Below are 19,907 nucleotides of genomic sequence, written 5' to 3'. Positions count from 1 at the left end.
CTAGATTTGGCTTAATATCGAACGCAGTGCAACGCGCCATTTTGAAAACACCGGCATTCGCGTAAACAAAACGTTTGTGTTGGTAGCTTGGTCGGCTTCATAATCCATCGTAATCATGAAATTAGTCAGGTAATGTATGATCTTTATTGTAAGTTGCGTAACGTATAATTGAAAACACAGGTAATTCAGCTGTGAGTTCCGTCTTCTGTGCTGTGTATCTCTCGGAACATCGTATCTTAACTTTCGGTGTCACTCCCGAAGTACAGGTTTTGTGTTTTGGTCTGCTTGTAGATGCATTTTATTACGCTTGCCTGTTGCTGCCTGTGAATTTGCTCTTGAAGCTGATTATTGGCGTGGATGCGTTTTTCTTTCTTTTTGTTTTCTTTTTTTTCTCACTTTATAGACGTGCCTGTTTAGTGAGAGTTGTGTTTAATGATCTTACACTCGAGCGTCCAAATAACGCTTCCCAATCTTTCTGCAGATTTTTGATGAAACTAAGTCACGAAACTGTGACAGTAGAGCTGAAGAATGGTACTCAGGTCCACGGCACGATAACTGGTGCGTATGATAACGTTTCTTTTGCTAGTTATACGCTGTGCTATTGCTCGTGTTCTCTTGGTTGTCAATGTTTTCTCAGCGGTGCTCGTTGGTTAAAGTGTCTGTGATCAGCTTGTTCAGAAACTTTAAGAAATATGTCGAATATTGTTGAGGAAAGGATATACTTCCTTTTAGGGAACGATTTTTCATTAGCATCATAATGGAATGCTTCGATTTCTTTATGCAAAGGAAGGCTACTACTGATGAAACAGAAGTCCTAGTAATGGTTACCAGTAGCCAGCTCTTTTAGAAACTCCAAACATTGTTACGAATAGTAAATAGCCGTGATGCAGAAGTTAATACCCGTGTCACACGGGCACGTTTGGAAGGCCTTCCAGTCGACGCCCTTCGAAACGCCACAACTCTATCGACCAAAGGAGTTGTCGCGCTGCTACACGGCACATTTGAAAGGCCGCCGAGTTCAGGCGTTTCTCGCAAAATTGTGTGGCGCTGCGGATCTTTATTTTCGTTGTCATGTCACCAAAAGTTAAACAACATTAAAACCACTTAAAATCACTATAATTTCTTTTATGTTTGTTTGTACGGCGAAATGGCATTGATATGACGGCAGCCGGCAGCACATGAAGTAGAGGGAGAGTGTACATGGAGGAAGGAATGAACACAAGCACATCGCTGTTGTCGAGAGTATGTGCAGTTCGCACATATCAAGTGGCAAAAATACTTTATTGAATAATTAGTAACACTCATATACAGAATTTTTAGAGCATTTTGGTTTGATTTGTTCTTTCTAACCACGAGTACGAGCACACTGTGAATGAGAGGGCATGTTCGCGCTGTTTCCGCTTCCGTAGCTCAAAGGCCATCAAGATTTCGATGGAGTTGTAAAGTGCTCCGTTGACTTGATAGACTATTGACTCGAAGGCCTTCGAAACCGCTCGTGTAGCAGCTCGAACTTGACCTTTGAGTCAACTGACCATCGGTTGGAAGGCCTTCGAAACGCCCGTGTGACACGGGTATAAGTCTATTATTTTGCTGATTTAGTAATGAATATGTTCTAGCCTTGCACAAAATCGGAGACAAATTGCCCTTCTTGCTGGGAGATCCCTGTTTGCAGAATTCGTGCGTCTTTTGCTTTAGGTCCAAAGTTGTTTTGCATGTCCATTTGGCTGCTCCATGTAGCCAAATGAACATGTAATAGGAAACTGCTCTAACACTGGAAACTGATCACAGCAAGTGTTTTGCCCTGCATAGGCTGTAGCTGGGCCACGGTGTAAGATATATACTCGTATATATCTTACACCGTGAGCTGGGCCGAGCCATAACTGCAAGTCACTATTATGGAGAAGAAAACGTATTTGTGTGTTTTCCTGCATGCATGCATGCGTGTGTGTGTTGTGTGCATGCAAAAAAGTCATATTTAATAATGTATATGCATATGAAAGCACAAAAAAGTTAAATGATTTCATTGGTGTGTGACAGTCAACTTTCATCCTTGCTTCACATCTATAGTTATTTTGCAAAGCAGTGTGCCTGTTGCAATTGCTGAGGTCCAATGCTTAGGCTTCTCAAAACAGATTACGCACATAGCAAGTAAACAAAGCTATATTTAGTAAGACGTGACCAAAAGAGAAAAAAAATGTGCGTATAGAACCTGGTTCAAAATGACACTTGGTTGTAAGCTGCAAGCACGGTTTAGCATCAGTGTTTCAGCATATTTTTACTCTAGTGCTTCACAGTTCTTTCCCTGCATTTATTTTTGAGATGGCATGCATTTTATTAAGGACGGTCAGTGTTACATTGAGGCCAAACTCGGTAGTAATGCCTGGGTGTGTCTGTATTGACTCTTCTTGGGTGTCGATTGTCCGCTCTGTAGAGAAATTGTGAATAGTCCAGATCTGTTAGGGGTGTGCATGTTATCTTGCGACTGGTACCTTAGTGTACATTAGGTGACCTGCTATTTCGGTGGGTACAATTTAGCTCCTTTTTGCGTCTGGCAGTAAATATGCATGCATGTTAAAGAACTTGACAGCATTGACACTATTTCTTCATATTGATATTTCATGCTGGCATTCCGTGTTTGGGAATGAAGTCACATTGCCATTGGCGAAACAGTTGATATTTGCATGTCATATTGGGCAATGTTAATCAACTTGCTCTGGACTTTTGGCAGTGCTGCAAGCCTCATGTACGTGTACACATAAACATGTGCTATATACTGCATGTTTCTGCGACGACCATCTTAGACAGAAAACAATATTTTTTACGGACCAGACTTTATAGGTGCTGCAGACATCAGTGTGCACAAGAACCGCCAGTATGATTATTAATAAAAAATGATTCATTAACTTTTTAAATGATGACTAGAGGGCATATTTTAATTGCATAATTGAATGAAGCAATTACTCAATGCCTATATTCAATTTTCCTATAATCTAGTGATGCTACCGCTGTGCCGAGAGGGTGAATTTGCTACATCTTGCTACATTTCGGCAAAAAAGGTTGCTCGGGCTTTCAAAAACAGAACTATGCCTGCGAGCGTCATTTTACCTCACCATCTAAAGTGGCATTGCGTGGACCAGCGGCTCCATTAGCTCCGCGGTAGACCAAGTCAAGAGATCGTACTGCTGTTTCTTCTGTGGGTTGCAGTCTATATTCAATACTTCCCACCCCGACGCGTGTAGGGTTGCTTAAGCAACGCTAGCGCCGAGCCAGACCCTGTGCACCTTTCCTGTATGACCAATGTAAAACGCTGACTGAAGTTCCGGACGCTGTATGGTGTCTCGCTCAATTTTTTGAACATGATGCGCACAATGGCGTGGACATGGCTGTCGTGAACCAATTAATTTTTCCGCTATTCAATTTGTCGCCTAACCCCCACATTTGTTGGCGATGTGATTTCACGGCTTCTAAAATGCCGTACGGCCGCTACTAAGATTTTGGTCAACTCTGCACCAAACAGCAACTTTCGCAGCTGGATACTGATGAAGCGCTGAAGCTGACGTGGTGGTGGGCAGAAGGTCGTAGCGACAAGGTGGCCTCCAATATGTTCTTTTTTAACTGCAAAACCAGTTCTGATTAGAGGCATGCTGTAGTGGAGGGCTCCGGATTAATTTTGACCACCTGGGGTTCTTCAACGTGTACTACAATGCAAGCACACGGACGTTTTTGCATTTCGCCTCCATCGAAATGCGGCCGGGATTCGATCCCGCAACCTCGTGCTCAGCAGCGCAACGCCTTAGCTGACTGAGCCACCACGGCGGGTACTCCAATATTACACTCCAATAAGTCTTCTGTGAGGATGAAACCAATTGTACGTTGCTAGTAGCCTCCAGTATTTTCTGTGCTAATAATAAAGTGTTTCTGATTAACAAGGTTTCTGATTACTATATAGTCACGTTAATACAAGGTTTGACGGTTTGTAGAGCACATTTGAAAACATCACTTTCAGTTGTTGGTGTGGCTGTTATTTCCATGTTTAAAATAAAGCTGCCTAGTGCACAAAAGTTGCATTTTAAAGGTGTCACAGGCTTTCTTTTAAGAATAAATAGAAGGCCTGGTAAAGTAAAAAAATTAAATTATGGGGTTTTACGTGCCAAAACCACAATCTGATTATACGCCGTAGTGGAGGACTCCGGAAATTTGGACCACCTGGGGTTCTTTAACGTGCACCTAAATCTAAGTAGACGGGCGTTTTCGCATTTCGCCCCCATCAAAATGCGGTCACCGTGGCCGGGATTTGATCCCGTGACCTCGTGCTCAGCAGCCCAACACCATAGCCACTGAGCAACCACGGCGGGTAAGGCCTGGTAAACTGTCTGTCTGTATTTTGTACAAACCATGCTTTCCACTTGTGTGCATGTTCTTAGTGTGTTGAAGTCCTGCACTAAGCCACAGGTTTTCCTTCCATTTCTTCTGTACAGAGCACACCATTCGTGCTGTTCTAGTTGTTTGCTCATAACAATGACGCACTTATGAAGGATTTGTAGGGTGACATAGTGTCTAAGAAAAAGTCGCTTGGGTGTGGTGAGAAGTCCTGTGCACTCTTGCATATATTAGATGGAAACTGCAAAATAGTAAAGGGGTCTAGTGCAGTGTGCAATCCACTGCTGCGACATGTGCCCACAAGGGTATATGCAGGGTGTTTCAGCGAACACTTTCAAAAAGTCTTAAAGGTTGCCTGTGGCAGATAGCACAATTCTAGTTCATGAGCTGGTCTACTCGAAGAGGCGGACATTACTTGCACAAGAAATTGAAATGCATATTCGAATAATTGACAAAAATTCACTAATGCTAGTTTTTAACTAATTACCTGATGACCCATATTGCAATTTACAAATTGTAACCATGGAGTTCGCAAGGCGATCCACTTGCAACGAATTCCTTGGGATAACACCGGTTTCGAGATATTAATTCCCAAACTTTGCGGAGAAATGCATTGGCATTCCAGTTAGGTTTCTTAACAAAATGTCACTTTATGCATTGAAGCACAAAATTAACTGGAACGCCAATGCATTTCTCCGCAAAGTACTTTGCAACCCTAAACAGTTCCACTAGGCTTGCAAAAATATTCCTGCAGGAAAAAAGGTGGCTTATATTGGAATAAGCAAAGCATTCATTGTTAATGCTGTCCTGGCAATGGCAGTTGTCATTATTTCATCAGTGCCATTATTCCTTGTTCATGTACCAGTGTTGACCCATTATTTTATCTGCAGGTGTTGATGTGGCCATGAACACTCACCTGAAAGCTGTCAAGATGACAATGAAAAATCGTGAACCAGTGCAGCTTGATAGTTTGAGCATCCGAGGCAACAACATTCGATATTACCTCTTGCCAGACAGCCTGCCGTTGGAGACACTGCTCATTGATGACACGCCCAAAGCCAAAGCTAAGAAGAAAGAGGCTGGTAAGGCTGCTTTGCACGACTAAAAATACTTTTGTTCGACTGAAATGTTAAACTTCCTTTAATATCAAGTGTTACCAGCAAGCCTACTGCTGAAAAATAACCTTGTGCAGCATTCAGTGCACATTGTCTACCTCATTAGAAACCCTCTGCATTGCCCATCTGCTCGTGACTGTTGCTTCAAGATGTCACTTATTACATCTCAAGTGCCCGAGTCTTAACATTCAAAGTCACTGTTCTGTCCTTCAACTCTCATGGCATTTCAGCAAGCTTTGCTCTTATTTGATATACGAAAACTAGAGAAATAATGCTTTGGACCGCAACTTCATGACACTGAAAAGGTTCCGAGTGCTCTAGTTTCAGTTATACAGTAAAATCTTGACATAAATAACTACAGGTGACTGTGGGAAATAGTTTATTCTGGAACATCATTATATTAAAGCCTGAAAACTAATACAGTGGTCAATCAATTTCGCAGGTGTGGAGGGGTTTGCAAAAATGTCCTAATAATCGGAGAGCGTGATGGAATGAATATAGGCAAAAAATCGGTGCTACCGGTGTGGTAAATTTGTCTACTGACTTGCTCTACTTGTCTACTTTGAATTTTGTGATGGTTGAGGCCGTGGGATCGATTTGCGTTTGCACGTGGTTCTGCAGCCACAAATTGAGGATGCCATATGTAATCCTGACTGCGGTGCTGGCAGTTCGTTTTGCTACAAAAATTCGATTTGGTGCTTTCTCTCTGTATGTGACCTTTACTGTTCCATCCAGGGTGATTCCACAAGACATTAAGATGAGGCTTAAATTTCATAAATTAGAACTCATTGATTATTTTATACATATTTTATGCTCACATCATTCTATAGCACGAATATAAAACTTAAACAAGTACGAATTAAAGTATTTGTCGTCAATAAAACAACCTTGCTGTGGTCTTTTTTTTTTTTTCTTTTTTTTTTTTACAGCATTTATCTTACACTTTCTTAAGATGACATACTCTTGGTTTATATTCATGTGCATCTGCTTATTCACTGTGGCATTCAACTTCCTTATCTCAAGGAACGTGTAAACAAGCAAGCACTAGAGCAGTTCTTGCAGCAGAAAGAAATAAAAAATGTTGATGTAAAACTTCTTGAAAAAATCCACTCAGAACGAATCCTTTTGGAACACAGTGCAGTATGTGTTTCTGCCTTCACATGAGGCGAAGTTGAAGTAATGCTTGTAGGTATCGATGACATAGTCACTATTTCCATGTATTCATTACTTATTCAGTAATGTTCAGTGAGGTAATTTAAATATACATGAACACATTTCTTCAAGCTTTTTTATTGTGCTGTCTAAACTGTTTCCTGCTTCGTGGTGAAATGTGCTGATACTGTCAATTAAGACCATTGCAGCATATATTAGGAGTCTGTAGTTATGTACAGCTGGTGACATTTCAACATCTGCCAATGTGTACTTCTCTTTTTCTGTGCAGCCACGATGGGCCGTGGTCGTGGAAGGGGCAGAGGCCGTGGCCGAGGACGAGGTGGTGCCAGGGGCCGAGGACGACGGTAGACATCGGCCAAGGCACAAAGGTAGTACTTTTTCTTTGAGTAAAACTTCTGCACCAACTGCACAATTCTAAGCTGCGGTGAAGTAATTGAAGCTGATAATTCTCTGAAAGTATGATTGACTGGTTGCATGCTGATGCTTCATCGCAGTGGTGTCATGGGACATATATAGAAGAGCAGAGAATTGCAAGTTGGTTAAGATTCATGGTTGTGCGAATGGTAATTGCCAGGTGTTTTGACGCACCCATTCTAAAGTGCACTTGGGTCTGTTGCGTATATTGCGAGCACAGGTCTGTGCGTCGTTGAGTCAGACAAGAAAAATCACTTTGTAATTATGGGGGCCAGGTGGTCTTTTCTTGGAGAAGGAACAGTCAGCAGTTCAAAAGTATTTCGAACATGTTTTGGATGATTATAGTAAAAAGTTGGTGCAAAAAGTTGGTGCTCAAAGGATTCAATTTGAACAGGTTGTCGAATCCTGTGAAGACGGAGAAAAGCCACTTGCTGAATGCGTTCTTTATCGTAAAAATGCTTAAGCAAGGAGACCCTTTTAGAATGATTGTTTCTAAACATTCTACATGGCTTTATGCTGTTTCATGCTTTTTACCATCTCACTTAGATACGCTAACAGTTGATGATTCAGTCCTTATGAAGGGTTGCATAGCTGTGGATTTTCTTATGAAGAGACAACCAACATATTTGTCATGTGTTTATTTTATAGATGTAAAGGACTTCTATTATTCTGTGCCCCGTGTCCGCCTCATGTAGTGCGTTAAGGGAACAGGGTAGGCCCTATACCTCCCATGTATTTTAGCCTATGTATGTGACCATTTTTCTCAGGATTTGCTAGGATTAAAAGATTCATGTTGGGATCATTGTATTCTGCTATCTGTCTTCTCGTTACTGAGCTAAAATTATTGTTATAAATATATTTTTTTTTTTTGCTTTTGTTTTTAGTGGACCCTCCCAATTTTCAAGCCTAAATGGACAATGAAGAGCTTGTCAGCCAAAATTGCCTGCATTAATTTCCATAATTCTAGTTCAGTAGACTCTCCCTTGTTTTTTTTTTTTTTTTTTTTTTTTTCCCCACACAGGAGAGGTACTGTCGACCAAAAAAAAGTTTGCGGACCTCAGAGAACGCTAAATATCTGAGCAGCCTTTAAAAGTAGCCAGTAAAAGCGTACATCACAATATTGTTCGCATATACTACCAATAAAGGCTGTAAATGTGAATACCAGGCTGTGTTTTGAGGCTGCAGAGATATTCAGCTTTTTGTCAGATCACTTGGTTCGTAAACTTTTTTGGTCAGTACATATCACATATGTGTAAATGGGGGCGTGGCTGGACACTGCATAGGTTTTGGAAAAGGTGATTTTGAGAGTAAAAAATTGCGCACGCGTAAATGATTGTCAGCATTGTTCAGCAGGAGTGCAATAGCTGCGCCAATTGCGCCATATTGATACAATTTTGTATTTTTGCACTGAGCTGCGCCAAGACGCCCGACCAGCCGCGAAATTTCTCGGTCACGCTAGTTTTAGCGAGAAACAAAGACCGCATTGGCTACCTGCAGCTTGGACATTGCCATCCAATCCAGACCGATCCAGTAGCGTAGACGAGATCCAAACACATGCCCAGACGAAGCATGTTTGGTGGTGGGCGCCGAAGAATATTTTTGCTGCTGGTTGTAGTGCAGCATGTTGTATATACAGTAAAATCTCACGGAGACACGGGAGTGCGCGTTGTTTGCAGTAACAAAAGCAGTTCGCCATTGCCGCATTGACTCAACAAGATCCTCGCCGTATTCGTTGTTGCGACACCGGTTACTAGAACCTCGTGCGGCGTTACTGCAGTTAAACCGGCTTATGACAAATTCCTGGATATAACGAAGTTTTTCTAGTCCCCGCCGTTACTCCATAGAAGCACATGTATTTGAGACCTCTACGTAACGAAGTGGCAGCGGGAGACCCCCCTCGAAATAATGAATTTTCCCCGCCGACAACCTAGAGATTTCGCCCCAATTTTTTTCATTTTTCTGCGAGCAGCAACCAGAAGCACCTTCTCCGCCGCGACGGAATGCGAAGCGAGCGCACGTGTGCAAGGCGGGCCTGCATCCCTCGACCCGGCTATCTTGCTGCCGCGGCGAGACCTTTCCCCCTCCCTTCATTCAAACCTGATCCTGCCGCTTGCTGCAGCTGGCCTAGCCCGCCAAGCCGGCAGACGCTGTAACACATCACACTCAATGAGTGCGCACACGCGCTGTAAACGCTGGCGGCGTGTGGAAGCGCTGCTGCAGAAGCGAGCGAAGTGAACTTCGTGTTCTTTATCACTTCAACGCAAACTGAGCACCGAGAACACACAGCACGCACAAAGCTACGAGCCGCCGACGCACCTACACTGCCTAGACTGCCCCAATGCAGCTCGCTTTCAAGATACGACCCGCCGCGCAGTACGCAGTTGATGCCAGAGTACAGTACAACGCTGCCCGCTATCCCTCGCCGGTGCCTCGAGCGCAACGGAAGAAGGCGCGCTTCCTCCCTGCTTTTCTTTCTTGGGTGCGCGAGATTTAGGCGCCGTCGTCGGCTCCCCTCACACGTTTTCACTCGCGCATGCAGCATAAGGCGCGCGGCGACTGCGTTATCGCCCTTGGACTTTATACGGAACATCTATGAGCCAAGACCAATTTTAGAGACACAACGCTTCATAGACACCATCTTTAGATGGCAAATCCAGATCTCAAGGGCCATACTTTTGCTGGCGGAAACCCAAAATATGTTAGTTGTCGGCCCCGGCACTTTGGGCGGCCAATGCAATCGTCAAGCCACCAAGCCAAGCGACATGAAAAGTCAAGATGGCCGCTCGGGCCGGCGTGGGGTAGCAGTTCGCAACCTATGATTCGGGAACGGTCCCACAGTTGCGACGCAACAGCGGGGTTACCAATGCATTGGGTTCTATGGGAGCTGTACCGGGACCGGCCGAAAACGACGTAACAGCGGGGTTCTACTGTAACACGACGCCATCGTGACGCTCGCTCTTCGTTTCCGATGCCTCGCGCTTGTGCAAAACGACACGCATCCAGTACCTGGTGTGACATTCTAAGGATGAGTGCTTCGACAAAAACGGAAAACGGGTGCGCGTAAGAATCGAGTAAATACGGTAAGCGTTTCTTTTCCGAATTTTCATGCCGAACCTGCATATAACGAAATCCTCCTTATAACGAAGTTTTTTGGGACTTCGTCAATTTCGTTATATCCAGTTTTAACTGTACTAGGTAGCGTGGCATTGTCGGCAGGCTGCAGGCGTCCAGTAGACCGTGGTGACCAGGCAGGGGCGAGGCGATTTTTAGTGCGGAACTTGCACTGTTTATTTCATGGTTGGTGAAGGATAAAAAGAGAAGAGAATAATCAGAAAATACATTGCGGGGCCGCCTAAATAGTCCAGCTAAAATCGTAGGTGGGATTTTGTTCACATCAACGTCACATCGTCACGTGACATGTACTGAGTCCGGTCGGTTGCACGTGCTTGCCTCCGCTTGCGGCAACTCATGGGTCCCGTTTGGTACGCTGAAAGGAGTCTCCCCCTTAGTTGCACAGTTCGTGGAAGGCGGCCCTCCCTCCTGTCACGCACACACACTCAAAGGGGCCGGCCCATAGTCACTGTCGGGAGCCTGCCAGACCAGGGACCACTCGAGACACCCGTAGAAAATTAGGGATCCATCCTTCGTTTCGATTAAGCATGGTCTTCCAATAATCCTTTTTGCACGGGGTGTTACACGGAAATCGTAGCACCGTGCACGCGGTCACGAGTGGAGCGGGTACGAATCCTCCATTGGAAACTCGCTTGTAGGGTACAGCAAGCGACCCGGCACTGACGGCGTGAGCTTTGTAGGCGACGCAATGCACAAAACTAGCAAGGGTTCGGTTCGACGTGACAACAGGCACCGCGTTGCAATGAAACGGTGCAGATTTTCGCTGTACACCGCCGAAACGCCAAAAGATTGTCAAACAGTCGCTGCTTGTTTCGACTACCGACGGAACATCACAACACATCGTCAGAAGAAAAAAACAACGAAAGAGAACCACTCGCAAAGAAATGCATGTATACTTTCCACATGTTTGGCGGAAAAAGTTGCGTGCTGGGGCGCGATCGAGGTCGTTGTTCGGAGCGCGCATGCAATTTCACAGGTTGCGGGCGCGGCCTAGGTCGACCGTGCACGGCGAAACTGAACGCGCGCCCCTGCCCTCACCTACGCTGCTGATGTGAATTAGCTTATATACTCGCGTGATGAACGCACTTTTGTTTTTCCAGGTATCCAATGCAAAGTTGGAGTGTGCGTGTATTATGCGGGATAAGTTTTATGGCGTTTTGCGAGTAAGCGTTCTTTGTGAAACCGCTCCAAATTTAGGATTTAGTGCTCCAAACCTGAGCTTTTTTTTCCCCACAAATTTGGATTTTCCTGCTCCAAAAATTACTCCAAATCATATTTTGGCTGTTGCATCACTGGTCAAATCTCTTGCAAACAAAAAAAGTAGATTTTTTGCGAAATTTTGCTCTATCCTGGCCCCTCAATTAAGGAATGCATTCAAGGACGAAGTGAGGAATTGGTCTTCCAAAATAAGTGCGGCACTTCTATGGAAGGCTTTTTGGAAATATTTGATTTTTACTTAGTCTACTCTAATGGAATGAGAAGGGAAGGTTTTTGTGCAGAATTCTGGAGTCTGTATCAGCTCGTGAGTAGCCCCTTCGCTCAGTACTAATACCTTTCTAGCAATGGTAGGTAGAGACATAGCTTGCAGCCAATGTGGACAACTACTATTTGGTTTTTGTTGAACAAAAGGATTTCACTAGAAAGATGATTGACGTCAAGATCTTCAGGGAAAGAGGCTCAGGGCTTAACTTCGCTTTTGTGACTCCCTTGAATCATGAACTGCAATTCCTGGACATAAAAGTGCCTTTCCAAACTGAACATGTCTGCTGGCAGTACCGGCCTAGGACAGTCAAGCCGCTACTGGATTTTCAGTCAAATCATTCGTAGCTGATAATAAAAGGGATCGTTACGTTGTTCATCTGTGCTGCACTAATGAAAAGTTGCTTCACAAAATGCCACATGCTGTATCCAGACAGTCATTTCATCTGCGTGTAACAAGCAGGTAAAGAAGCTAAAGGATGACCAGTTGGAAAAGCCCAAATGGTGCATGGAAGAATGTGGCTATAATACCATACTTCCACTGCATTTCACTCAGAATTAAGAAAGTGATGTTAAAGTTTGAAGTGAATACTAGCGTTTTTGGCGAAGAAACTTAACACCATTTGACCTGTAGTTCAGAAACGTGCCCTTTTCAAAGGACGTTCAGTCAGTGAAGTGTGCCTAAATTTGTGCCTTGCCTTGCCACGATTGCGGCTGCAAGCCGGTTTTTGATGGCGCCACAGTATTGTTCAGACATCGGGAAAAGGTGTCGTAGGATGTTGTGGAAGCCTTCGACTTCACTTGTCAGCCAGCCGTCGCATTGTTGATTCAGTGGAAATGTCATTGTTTGTTGTGTTGATGGCACGCACATGTTTAGTTTGTACCACGGAGTAAGATAAACAGGAGCGCCGACTCCGCCGCTGCGCAAAGCATTCGCTCGGGACAAACCGTGTAACGTAAATTATACATCGCGTAGCGTCATCTGTCGAAACACGTGGAAAACACTCAACAGCTTGCTTCCATGTGCGAATGCGCTGAGTGGCGGACACCGGCGGCGGCGGCGCCACAGAACCGGCAGCGCGGCACCCGTAGAGCGTGTCGTCTGCTACAAACGTGGACCCTCGGCCGTCTCAATTTGACAGCAATCAAACACAAAAAAATATATGCGCACAAATAATAAAAGCGCAAATAAACACGCGGTAGTGCTTTTATGCACGCATACGAAACATTTTTAGATGTCTTTAGAGGAAACAAACGATAAATGATGCTGTACAAAAAGACACAACTAGAAGTACTTGTTTTTCATTCTACGTCTGCGCGGAAGCGAAGGTGCGATATTTTCGTCTTCCTCGCTTTGTTTACCATGTCTGAAGTATGTTTATTCATGCCTGACGGAACAAGGTATCTTGATACTTGTGCATGAAGAGACTGAGCAACAGGACAGTGTTTTGTTCCCGGCTGTAAATCTGGGTCTGGCAAGGAAGCGAGAAGTTTTCGGCTCTTCGCGGCGCCATCTGATCTTCAACTACTGCACCAGTGGCGTAAAAAAAATTCCTGAGGATAAGCGAGCGCTTAAAGCAGTGGACAAAATATGTGCGCGACACTTCGAGAAGCAGCTTATTTTTGATAGTTACTTCAGCAAAGACAAAGGCGAAGTCCTACTAGATGTAAAGAAAGTGCCTCGACTTCGAAGCGGAGCCGTTCCTTCAATTTGTTTAGGGAAGCCTGGCTTAGCTCAATGATGCTGAATGCCAGGAGGAACCAGAAGACGCCAATGCGGAAGGACGAGAGGAGCTCAATTTAAATTTGTCTACAACTACACACAGTGCAGGTGCCTTTCCTTGTCCAGAGACATGCCGTAATGTAGAGAGAAAGAAAGACAAGGAGGTTAGCCAGTATAAATACCGGCTGGCTACCCTGTAAATTCTCAGCCTCGCCTTCGAGATGATTCTCCTAGTTATGCACACACATAATCAGAGCTTCTCTTGTGAAATAATGAGCAGGAGACACTGGCAGGAATTCCCACTTATTATGTTTAATGAGAATGTGGCGATTCTTCTTGCAAGAGAACCGGGCGACACGAAAAGCACCGCGAGAAACAAATAAGCAAGCGAAGCATCATAGCACTTGATGCGTGCTCAGATAAAAAGAGTGATAAACGTCAGATTTTGCATAAAAACTTCTTTTCACTGTCGTCTGTCATTGCTTGAGACCACCCGAACTGCCATTATATCGCCTTACCATTTGCTATAGTTTTTCTTTCCGTCTTAGTTTCCGTAATTTGTTTATTTTCTGTTCCTGTGCCTTGTAAAGTTTCATGCAGGCCACCTGACAAATGCCCTGCATTTGGCCTGTATAAAATAAATAAAATGATGCATGACTTTTTTCCCCTGCACTCCGTGAACCGCAAGAGCTATGTGCGCTACAGGCGTCAAGGCCATTTCACATGGTGCGATTTTGTCTGCGAATTCGCAGCTGCGGAAAATGGGCCGCCGGACCCTTCGTGCGTGCGTTTTTTCGATGTTCGGCGTGCTGAACTTCTCTGCGAAAAACGCAGATGCGGTGGTAGCCACTGTAGCGGTGGAAACAGACGACCAATAGTAAGCGGCTCGCTCATACCTCATCGCCAGTCAGAATGCTTAACGATTATGCGAAAAACGCAGCTGCCGTAGATCTATGTGAAACGGGATTGCGAATTTCGCAGCTGCGAAAAACGCACTGCAAAATCGCACCATGTGAAACAGGCTTCAGGGCGTGCGCGGAGCAGATGACAAAACGGATAGGCAAGCAGGCGCCGCGAGACAGTCTCCGCGCCTTTGCTCCTTCGGTTTGTTGGGCCCGCCTCTCTGCTGCAGTTTTTCTTCATTCGTAGCGCCATCTGATGAACACGCTGTGAAGCAGGAACTGGCGTTTCAGAATGTGTCCCTTCCAGACGAGCGGAGTCGGCGCTCCTGTCTTATCTTACTCCGTGGTTTGTACTAATCTGGTAGCTATACCTACTTAACCAGCAATTGGCATTGTTGTATGCCTGATTTGTGTAGTTCAAATGAAAATGTTGTCAGCCTTGCTTTTTTAGCCACTTCTTGCTGCTGTCCATTTGATTGCGAATCATGTGATGTGCTCAGTGTATATATGCAGTCGACTTCCATTAATTTGACCTTGACAGGACCGATGAAAGTGATCGAATCACCTGACAGGTTGAATTAAACAAGATTCAGAAGAAACATCAAAACACAGCGCTGATTCGCTTGGCAGTATTGGCCCAAATCTGACGCACTCCTGAATCCAAAGTGTGCCTGTTTTATATGTTTTGAAAGTATGAAGCTAACACAGAAATGGACATTACAGCTCCTAAACAAGTAGAATGTGCACCCAATTTTTTAGCAAGCAAAATGAGCACAATGGTGGCCACCCTGTTTTCAGCTTTGTTGCAATGCGCCTGTGTTATGCGGTAAACTATGCAAAATTCGTGAACACAATTTTGGTTTTGTACTAGATGATTGCACCGTCAAGGCAACTTTCGGCCCAATTTTTAAAAAAAATGGTGAGTGTTAGAATCGGGCAAATACCTTAATCGAACTTTGTGAGCTGCCGTTATTGCTTTAAAAATCTTCCTAGGGCAGGTTGAAAATAGGCGCTTTCGACGGCAGATAACATGTTCAATGCAGTGTCTCTCCACCGAGGCAGACACTGCCACCGAAAGGGTCATTGGGGTCATCTTAGTGATCAGGCGCGTGTGTGCAGACTAGCCAAGTTTAAGATAACTACTAGTTTGAGCCCATAGAAATGCATGGGCCCCGGCCGGGACTTTCATTTGGGATCAAAGTAACTGAAGTCTTCTGTATGTATTTTATTTTTTCGCAAGAAACTTTCAGTTTGCCGTTCAGTACGTGTTTGCCGTCTGGCTTTCTTAGTCTTTGTTCTTTGTGCTGCCCCCACCCATGAATAAAACATATTCTTGCAGCTGCAGTGATTAGTTAGTTCGGGTTATCTTGACAGGACTGAGGAGATTCCTGCAGCTTTTAACATACACTTTAGGTTACGGTTGTAGCATTTATATTCAAATGTGTCCTGTGAATGAGTTCTTATGAGTAATGGTTAATTTCATCTGATGCGAATCTTTTTCGTTTTCTCCTCCCAGGTGTGCAAGCAAGACGTCATTTGAGGAGTGCAGCACCAGTTGTGGGGGCTGTGTTCAGAGTTGCTGCAATTAGGCAGAGCAACATGTTTTTCTTTTTTCATCCCACTGGCCTCGCCATTACTGTTCTCTTGATTGAACATTCATTCATGGTAACTTTCCCACAGCCTCCAGCCATCTCATATTAAGCATCATGACCCTAACAAATAATATGTTCACATACACAGAAGTTGAATCCTAAATTAAAGTACTTTGCTTCAGCTGCATATTGCATACGTAAAGGCAGTCAAAATAAGTTGCTCTTCGTGAAAGCAGTGACATGAGGCATCCTTTTGCGTGGGTAACTTGTACCATAGCATCCACTTCAGCTGCAATGGACTATCTTCAAAAATTTGCTTTCGATTTTTACATCTTGGACTACATCACACATTCGCATTGTACATATATACAAACTTTTTTTTTTTTAATCATCTGACAGATGTTTGTTTAGTTTAACATGCAGTGAAATAAAATACATGGTGCCGAAATTCGTAGTGTAGTCACTTGATTGGTTTGCTTACAGCAGATATGTTCCTGAGGGTGTTAAGATGCAAGCATGCTGTGCAGCTAGTTGTGTTTTGGCAGCTTGCTAGAAATAAAGGTCTTTTGGTGGATTGTGCACTAAACCAGCCGAGGAATATAATTCAGTTCATGCTAATGATTCCATACTTGCAATATAATAGTGTGTGACAAGGTGACGTCCAGCACTATGCCTCACATTGGCTAACTTCGTACCGCTGTTATGACAACTAAATGTTGATTGTTCTGAAAGGCGTGCGTGTCTAATTAGTATATGACGTTTATGAAAACGGAGCGTGCTTGCACAAAACATGTTACCGATTACTACACTTATGTTTATCCACAGTTAAACTTTCTGCGAGTGACAGTAAGTCGTGCAGTAGGTCGTCGAGTGACACTTGTACAATGCTTTTAGTGGAATAGTCATTGTGTAAACCGCAAAAGGGTAGTGCATGCCTTCGGTCAGTTCAGTCTGTCACAGAATCCGGCTAAGCAGAACTTACTTTTTGTGTGTTCTAACTTCGATGGAGCTGCACCATAACAGTTCCATTGAAGACATGGAACAGTAGGAGTACATTTGCACTAAGGCAATTGAAGTAGTTCTTGGCATGCTTTGCAGAGAAATTTAGTGTTGTGTTTGGTAAGTGCTTGTGTACACTGTTCACTTTGTTGTAAGGGCCGCGATGTCTGGTCTTTCGAGCAATAAAACAAAGCCTATTGCACTTTCAAAGGTGGAAATATTGTCCAAAGCGAGTGCTGGCAAGCTATCACGACTAAAGTAGCTGTCAAGTTTGGAATACCTAAGAGTACGCTGACAGATATAGAAGAGGAGGTGCGGATAACTGCTGCGTGAACAATAGCAATTTTGCGCCGAAGTAGAAGGTGAGAATGGCTGCGCACAAGGACTTGGGAGACGTTCTTCTCGCATGGAGGCAAACAGCTTGGAGTGCCAATCTGCCTGTCAATTCCGTTGTCTTAAAGGCCAAGGAGGAGGAAGTTGCTCTCCAGTTGAACATAGTTTTCATGCAGTGATGGACGGCTCGACCATTTCCCCAAAAGGCATTGAATGGTACATGTGCATTCATGGGTAAATTTACACGTCAAACGCTTAATGCAAGGTTCCCACTGGAATGTGCCATTTGAATTTGTTATTCAATTTATACAGATATAATGCATGGGGTTAAATGTACTTGTGTTAGCCCCAGCATAAGATATGAACGTGTTTGTAAAGTTGTAGCAAGTATATATATATATTATTTTTTTTTTTATTTTTTTGCAAGAAGGTTGCTCTTGCTTTTTTCGCTTTCTTTCTTGACTGTGCTGGTTTTTACGTAATGCTTGCACGAACTGTTTAGATGTTCAATCAAAACGTCTATTTCTTCACAGCATTCCAGTGCCGAGGAAGGAGAAATAATTTTCATTCACGTTATGAAATTGAACGACGCGCCAGTCCACCTCGCTTCTGGGGAAAATACAGGCACAGTTCTGCGTTGGTGTTGGCCTTGTCGCGGTAGTACAAGACACGGGAAGTATGCGATTCTCATCAAATGTTTCCACTGCGCACTTTTGTATGACCTCTGAGATTGCCGCGTTCTGCATTAGAATGCCGCGCTTACAGATCTCAAAGGCCATGCCTAATCATGCTTCGTTTGACGCACGGCGATGTCGCCGCCGTTTGATTGTTGCTTGTCCAACAACTTGCCCGATTTTATGCGCATTCTTCTCCAGGATTTTGCTAAAACCTGTTTTCCTTTTTTTTTTTTAAGTTATGGAACGAGCGTATATTTAGCGACTTGTAGTAATCCGGTCAAGCCACCCTGTGTGTGTACCGGTGGTCTCGCATTTTCATTCATTTTACCATGCCGCGTTTCTGAGCTCCTTTTCCAGCTTTAGGTTGGGACTGTACTTCTTTTGCAGACAGAACCAGATATTTTGCGTGTCTGGTAAGCTTTAAAGTCTGGCCTTCTAGTGCCGTTCATCTAAATCCTCGTTTTAGATATTTTCATCATTTCCTGTGAAGTGCGTTTTAATTGACCTTGCGCCGTGTAATGTTCTCGTGCTGCAAAGTTTAAACAGGGATATGAAGCTCATTACGGAGTTGTTTCGTTTGCCATGCCCATCTGAGAATTCAGATGTTTACACAGCTGTCACGTTTACGAAACTGAAGAAAACAATGTTCCGCATTTTAGCAAGCCAGTCGTGCAGTTTGTTCACTTGCGGTTGCTGTTTTACTTCAGGGAGTACAAATAAGCGTGCTTTAATTGCGGCAATTTCTCACTGGGGATGGCGCTGCGAACTTACGAATAATTACAGCTCGTGACAAGCGGTGCGCCTTCTGTTAATTTTAGTTGTAGACCCAATGTTATGGTAGCCACCATACCAATGTACAGCACCACTGTTAGAGTGTACGCTCTACCACTGTAACGAAGTTTCCAGTTTACCGGGCATATAAACTTCGACAAACGCTAGTAGAAGGCAAAATCAGGCGCTGTTTGTTTATTTGTTTATTTATTTAGCGTACCTTACAGACTGGTTAGAGCGTAAGGGAGGCATACACAGAAGTAGGGATGCAGAAAAGCGTAAACTGTGCAACTATACAAATGAAGTACAACATAGCAAGAACAACAATAATAATAAAAACTATAATTTCGTCGATTTATGGACGTGCGTATGAAGGTATGCGTAGACCCATATAAAAAAAAAGTTATTTTTTGTTGCAGCATTAGAATATAGTGCAAAAGGTGTGGTTTCGACCACTGCATCCAATGACACATGGAGCCGTGCACTTCTTCAGAAAATTCCGTCATGTGCTCTTCGGCCGCCACTGGTGGCTACCAACGCCACGATATCAACAGTCATGGGCATTATCGGTGACCTCGTCCAGCAGCACTACGAAGTTATGTCCGGCCACCAGGTTGCCATCAATTCAGTGCGGACATCGCATATGGCAGCAGCTGGTCTGACTACCGGCATGGTGTGTCACTATTGGTGAGAACTGACTTGCCCCAAACTTCTCTGTTTTGTCAGCGTATTGAATGAATTGGAGTAAAGTTCTACCAGGGTCGAATGGAAGGTGATAAGATGCTTCTTTTTTTTTTTTTTTTTTTTTGCGTACAACTTATGCCGAGTGTTCGTGTCAACAGTTGTAACAAGATGTTGGTATTTATTCTGTGTTCCTCCAAGTCGCTAGCCTTGCAGATGCCTTAAATCAGCTCTTGCATTGTTTAGTGTACACCTTCACTTCATCCAGTATGATCATCCAATGTGTTTGTGTAGCGGGACATGCTCAGCACACTGCTTAATTTTGTAGGACAATTAGTTTCTTGTATGAAGAAAGTGGAGTCAAGTGTTTGCAATATAAAAAAAGAATGATTCTGACAAAAAAAGTGACACACATGTCTCTGCAAAGAAAAAAAAATAGGATAGTTATAAAAATGCAGTAGCGCACCCAGGATCTCTGCCAGGGGGGGGGTTGACAGTTTGCCGATACCATCTAAACAGCAGCGTTAATTTCGATT

The 19,907-nt window shown here is 43.9% G+C and overlaps 1 protein-coding gene across 1 annotated transcript; it reads left to right on the top strand.

Moving 5' to 3' along the window:
- Positions 1-16: 16 nt before the first annotated feature.
- On the top strand, positions 17-16,358 carry LOC119433583 (small nuclear ribonucleoprotein Sm D1-like). Its single transcript, XM_037700840.2, has 5 exons — positions 17-129; positions 482-558; positions 5,271-5,462; positions 6,937-7,036; positions 15,835-16,358. The coding sequence occupies exons 1-4, from the start codon at positions 116-118 to the stop codon at positions 7,014-7,016; spliced, it is 363 nt and encodes a 120-aa protein (XP_037556768.1). The 5' UTR covers positions 17-115; the 3' UTR covers positions 7,017-7,036; positions 15,835-16,358.
- Positions 16,359-19,907: the final 3,549 nt, after the last annotated feature.

The sequence above is a fragment of the Dermacentor silvarum genome, chromosome 1, assembly GCF_013339745.2.
Source record: "Dermacentor silvarum isolate Dsil-2018 chromosome 1, BIME_Dsil_1.4, whole genome shotgun sequence".
Lineage (NCBI taxonomy): Eukaryota > Metazoa > Arthropoda > Arachnida > Ixodida > Ixodidae > Dermacentor > Dermacentor silvarum.
Note: the sequence above shows the minus strand (reverse complement) of the source record. Positions and strands in the feature narration are given on the sequence as shown.

Excerpts from the sequence above, each read along its gene's own strand:
- LOC119433583 (XM_037700840.2), top strand. Across the intron at positions 559-5,270 it reads GGTCCACGGCACGATAACTG|GTGTTGATGTGGCCATGAAC; the intron begins GTGCGTATGATA and ends TTTTATCTGCAG. Across the intron at positions 5,463-6,936 it reads AGCTAAGAAGAAAGAGGCTG|CCACGATGGGCCGTGGTCGT; the intron begins GTAAGGCTGCTT and ends TTTTCTGTGCAG.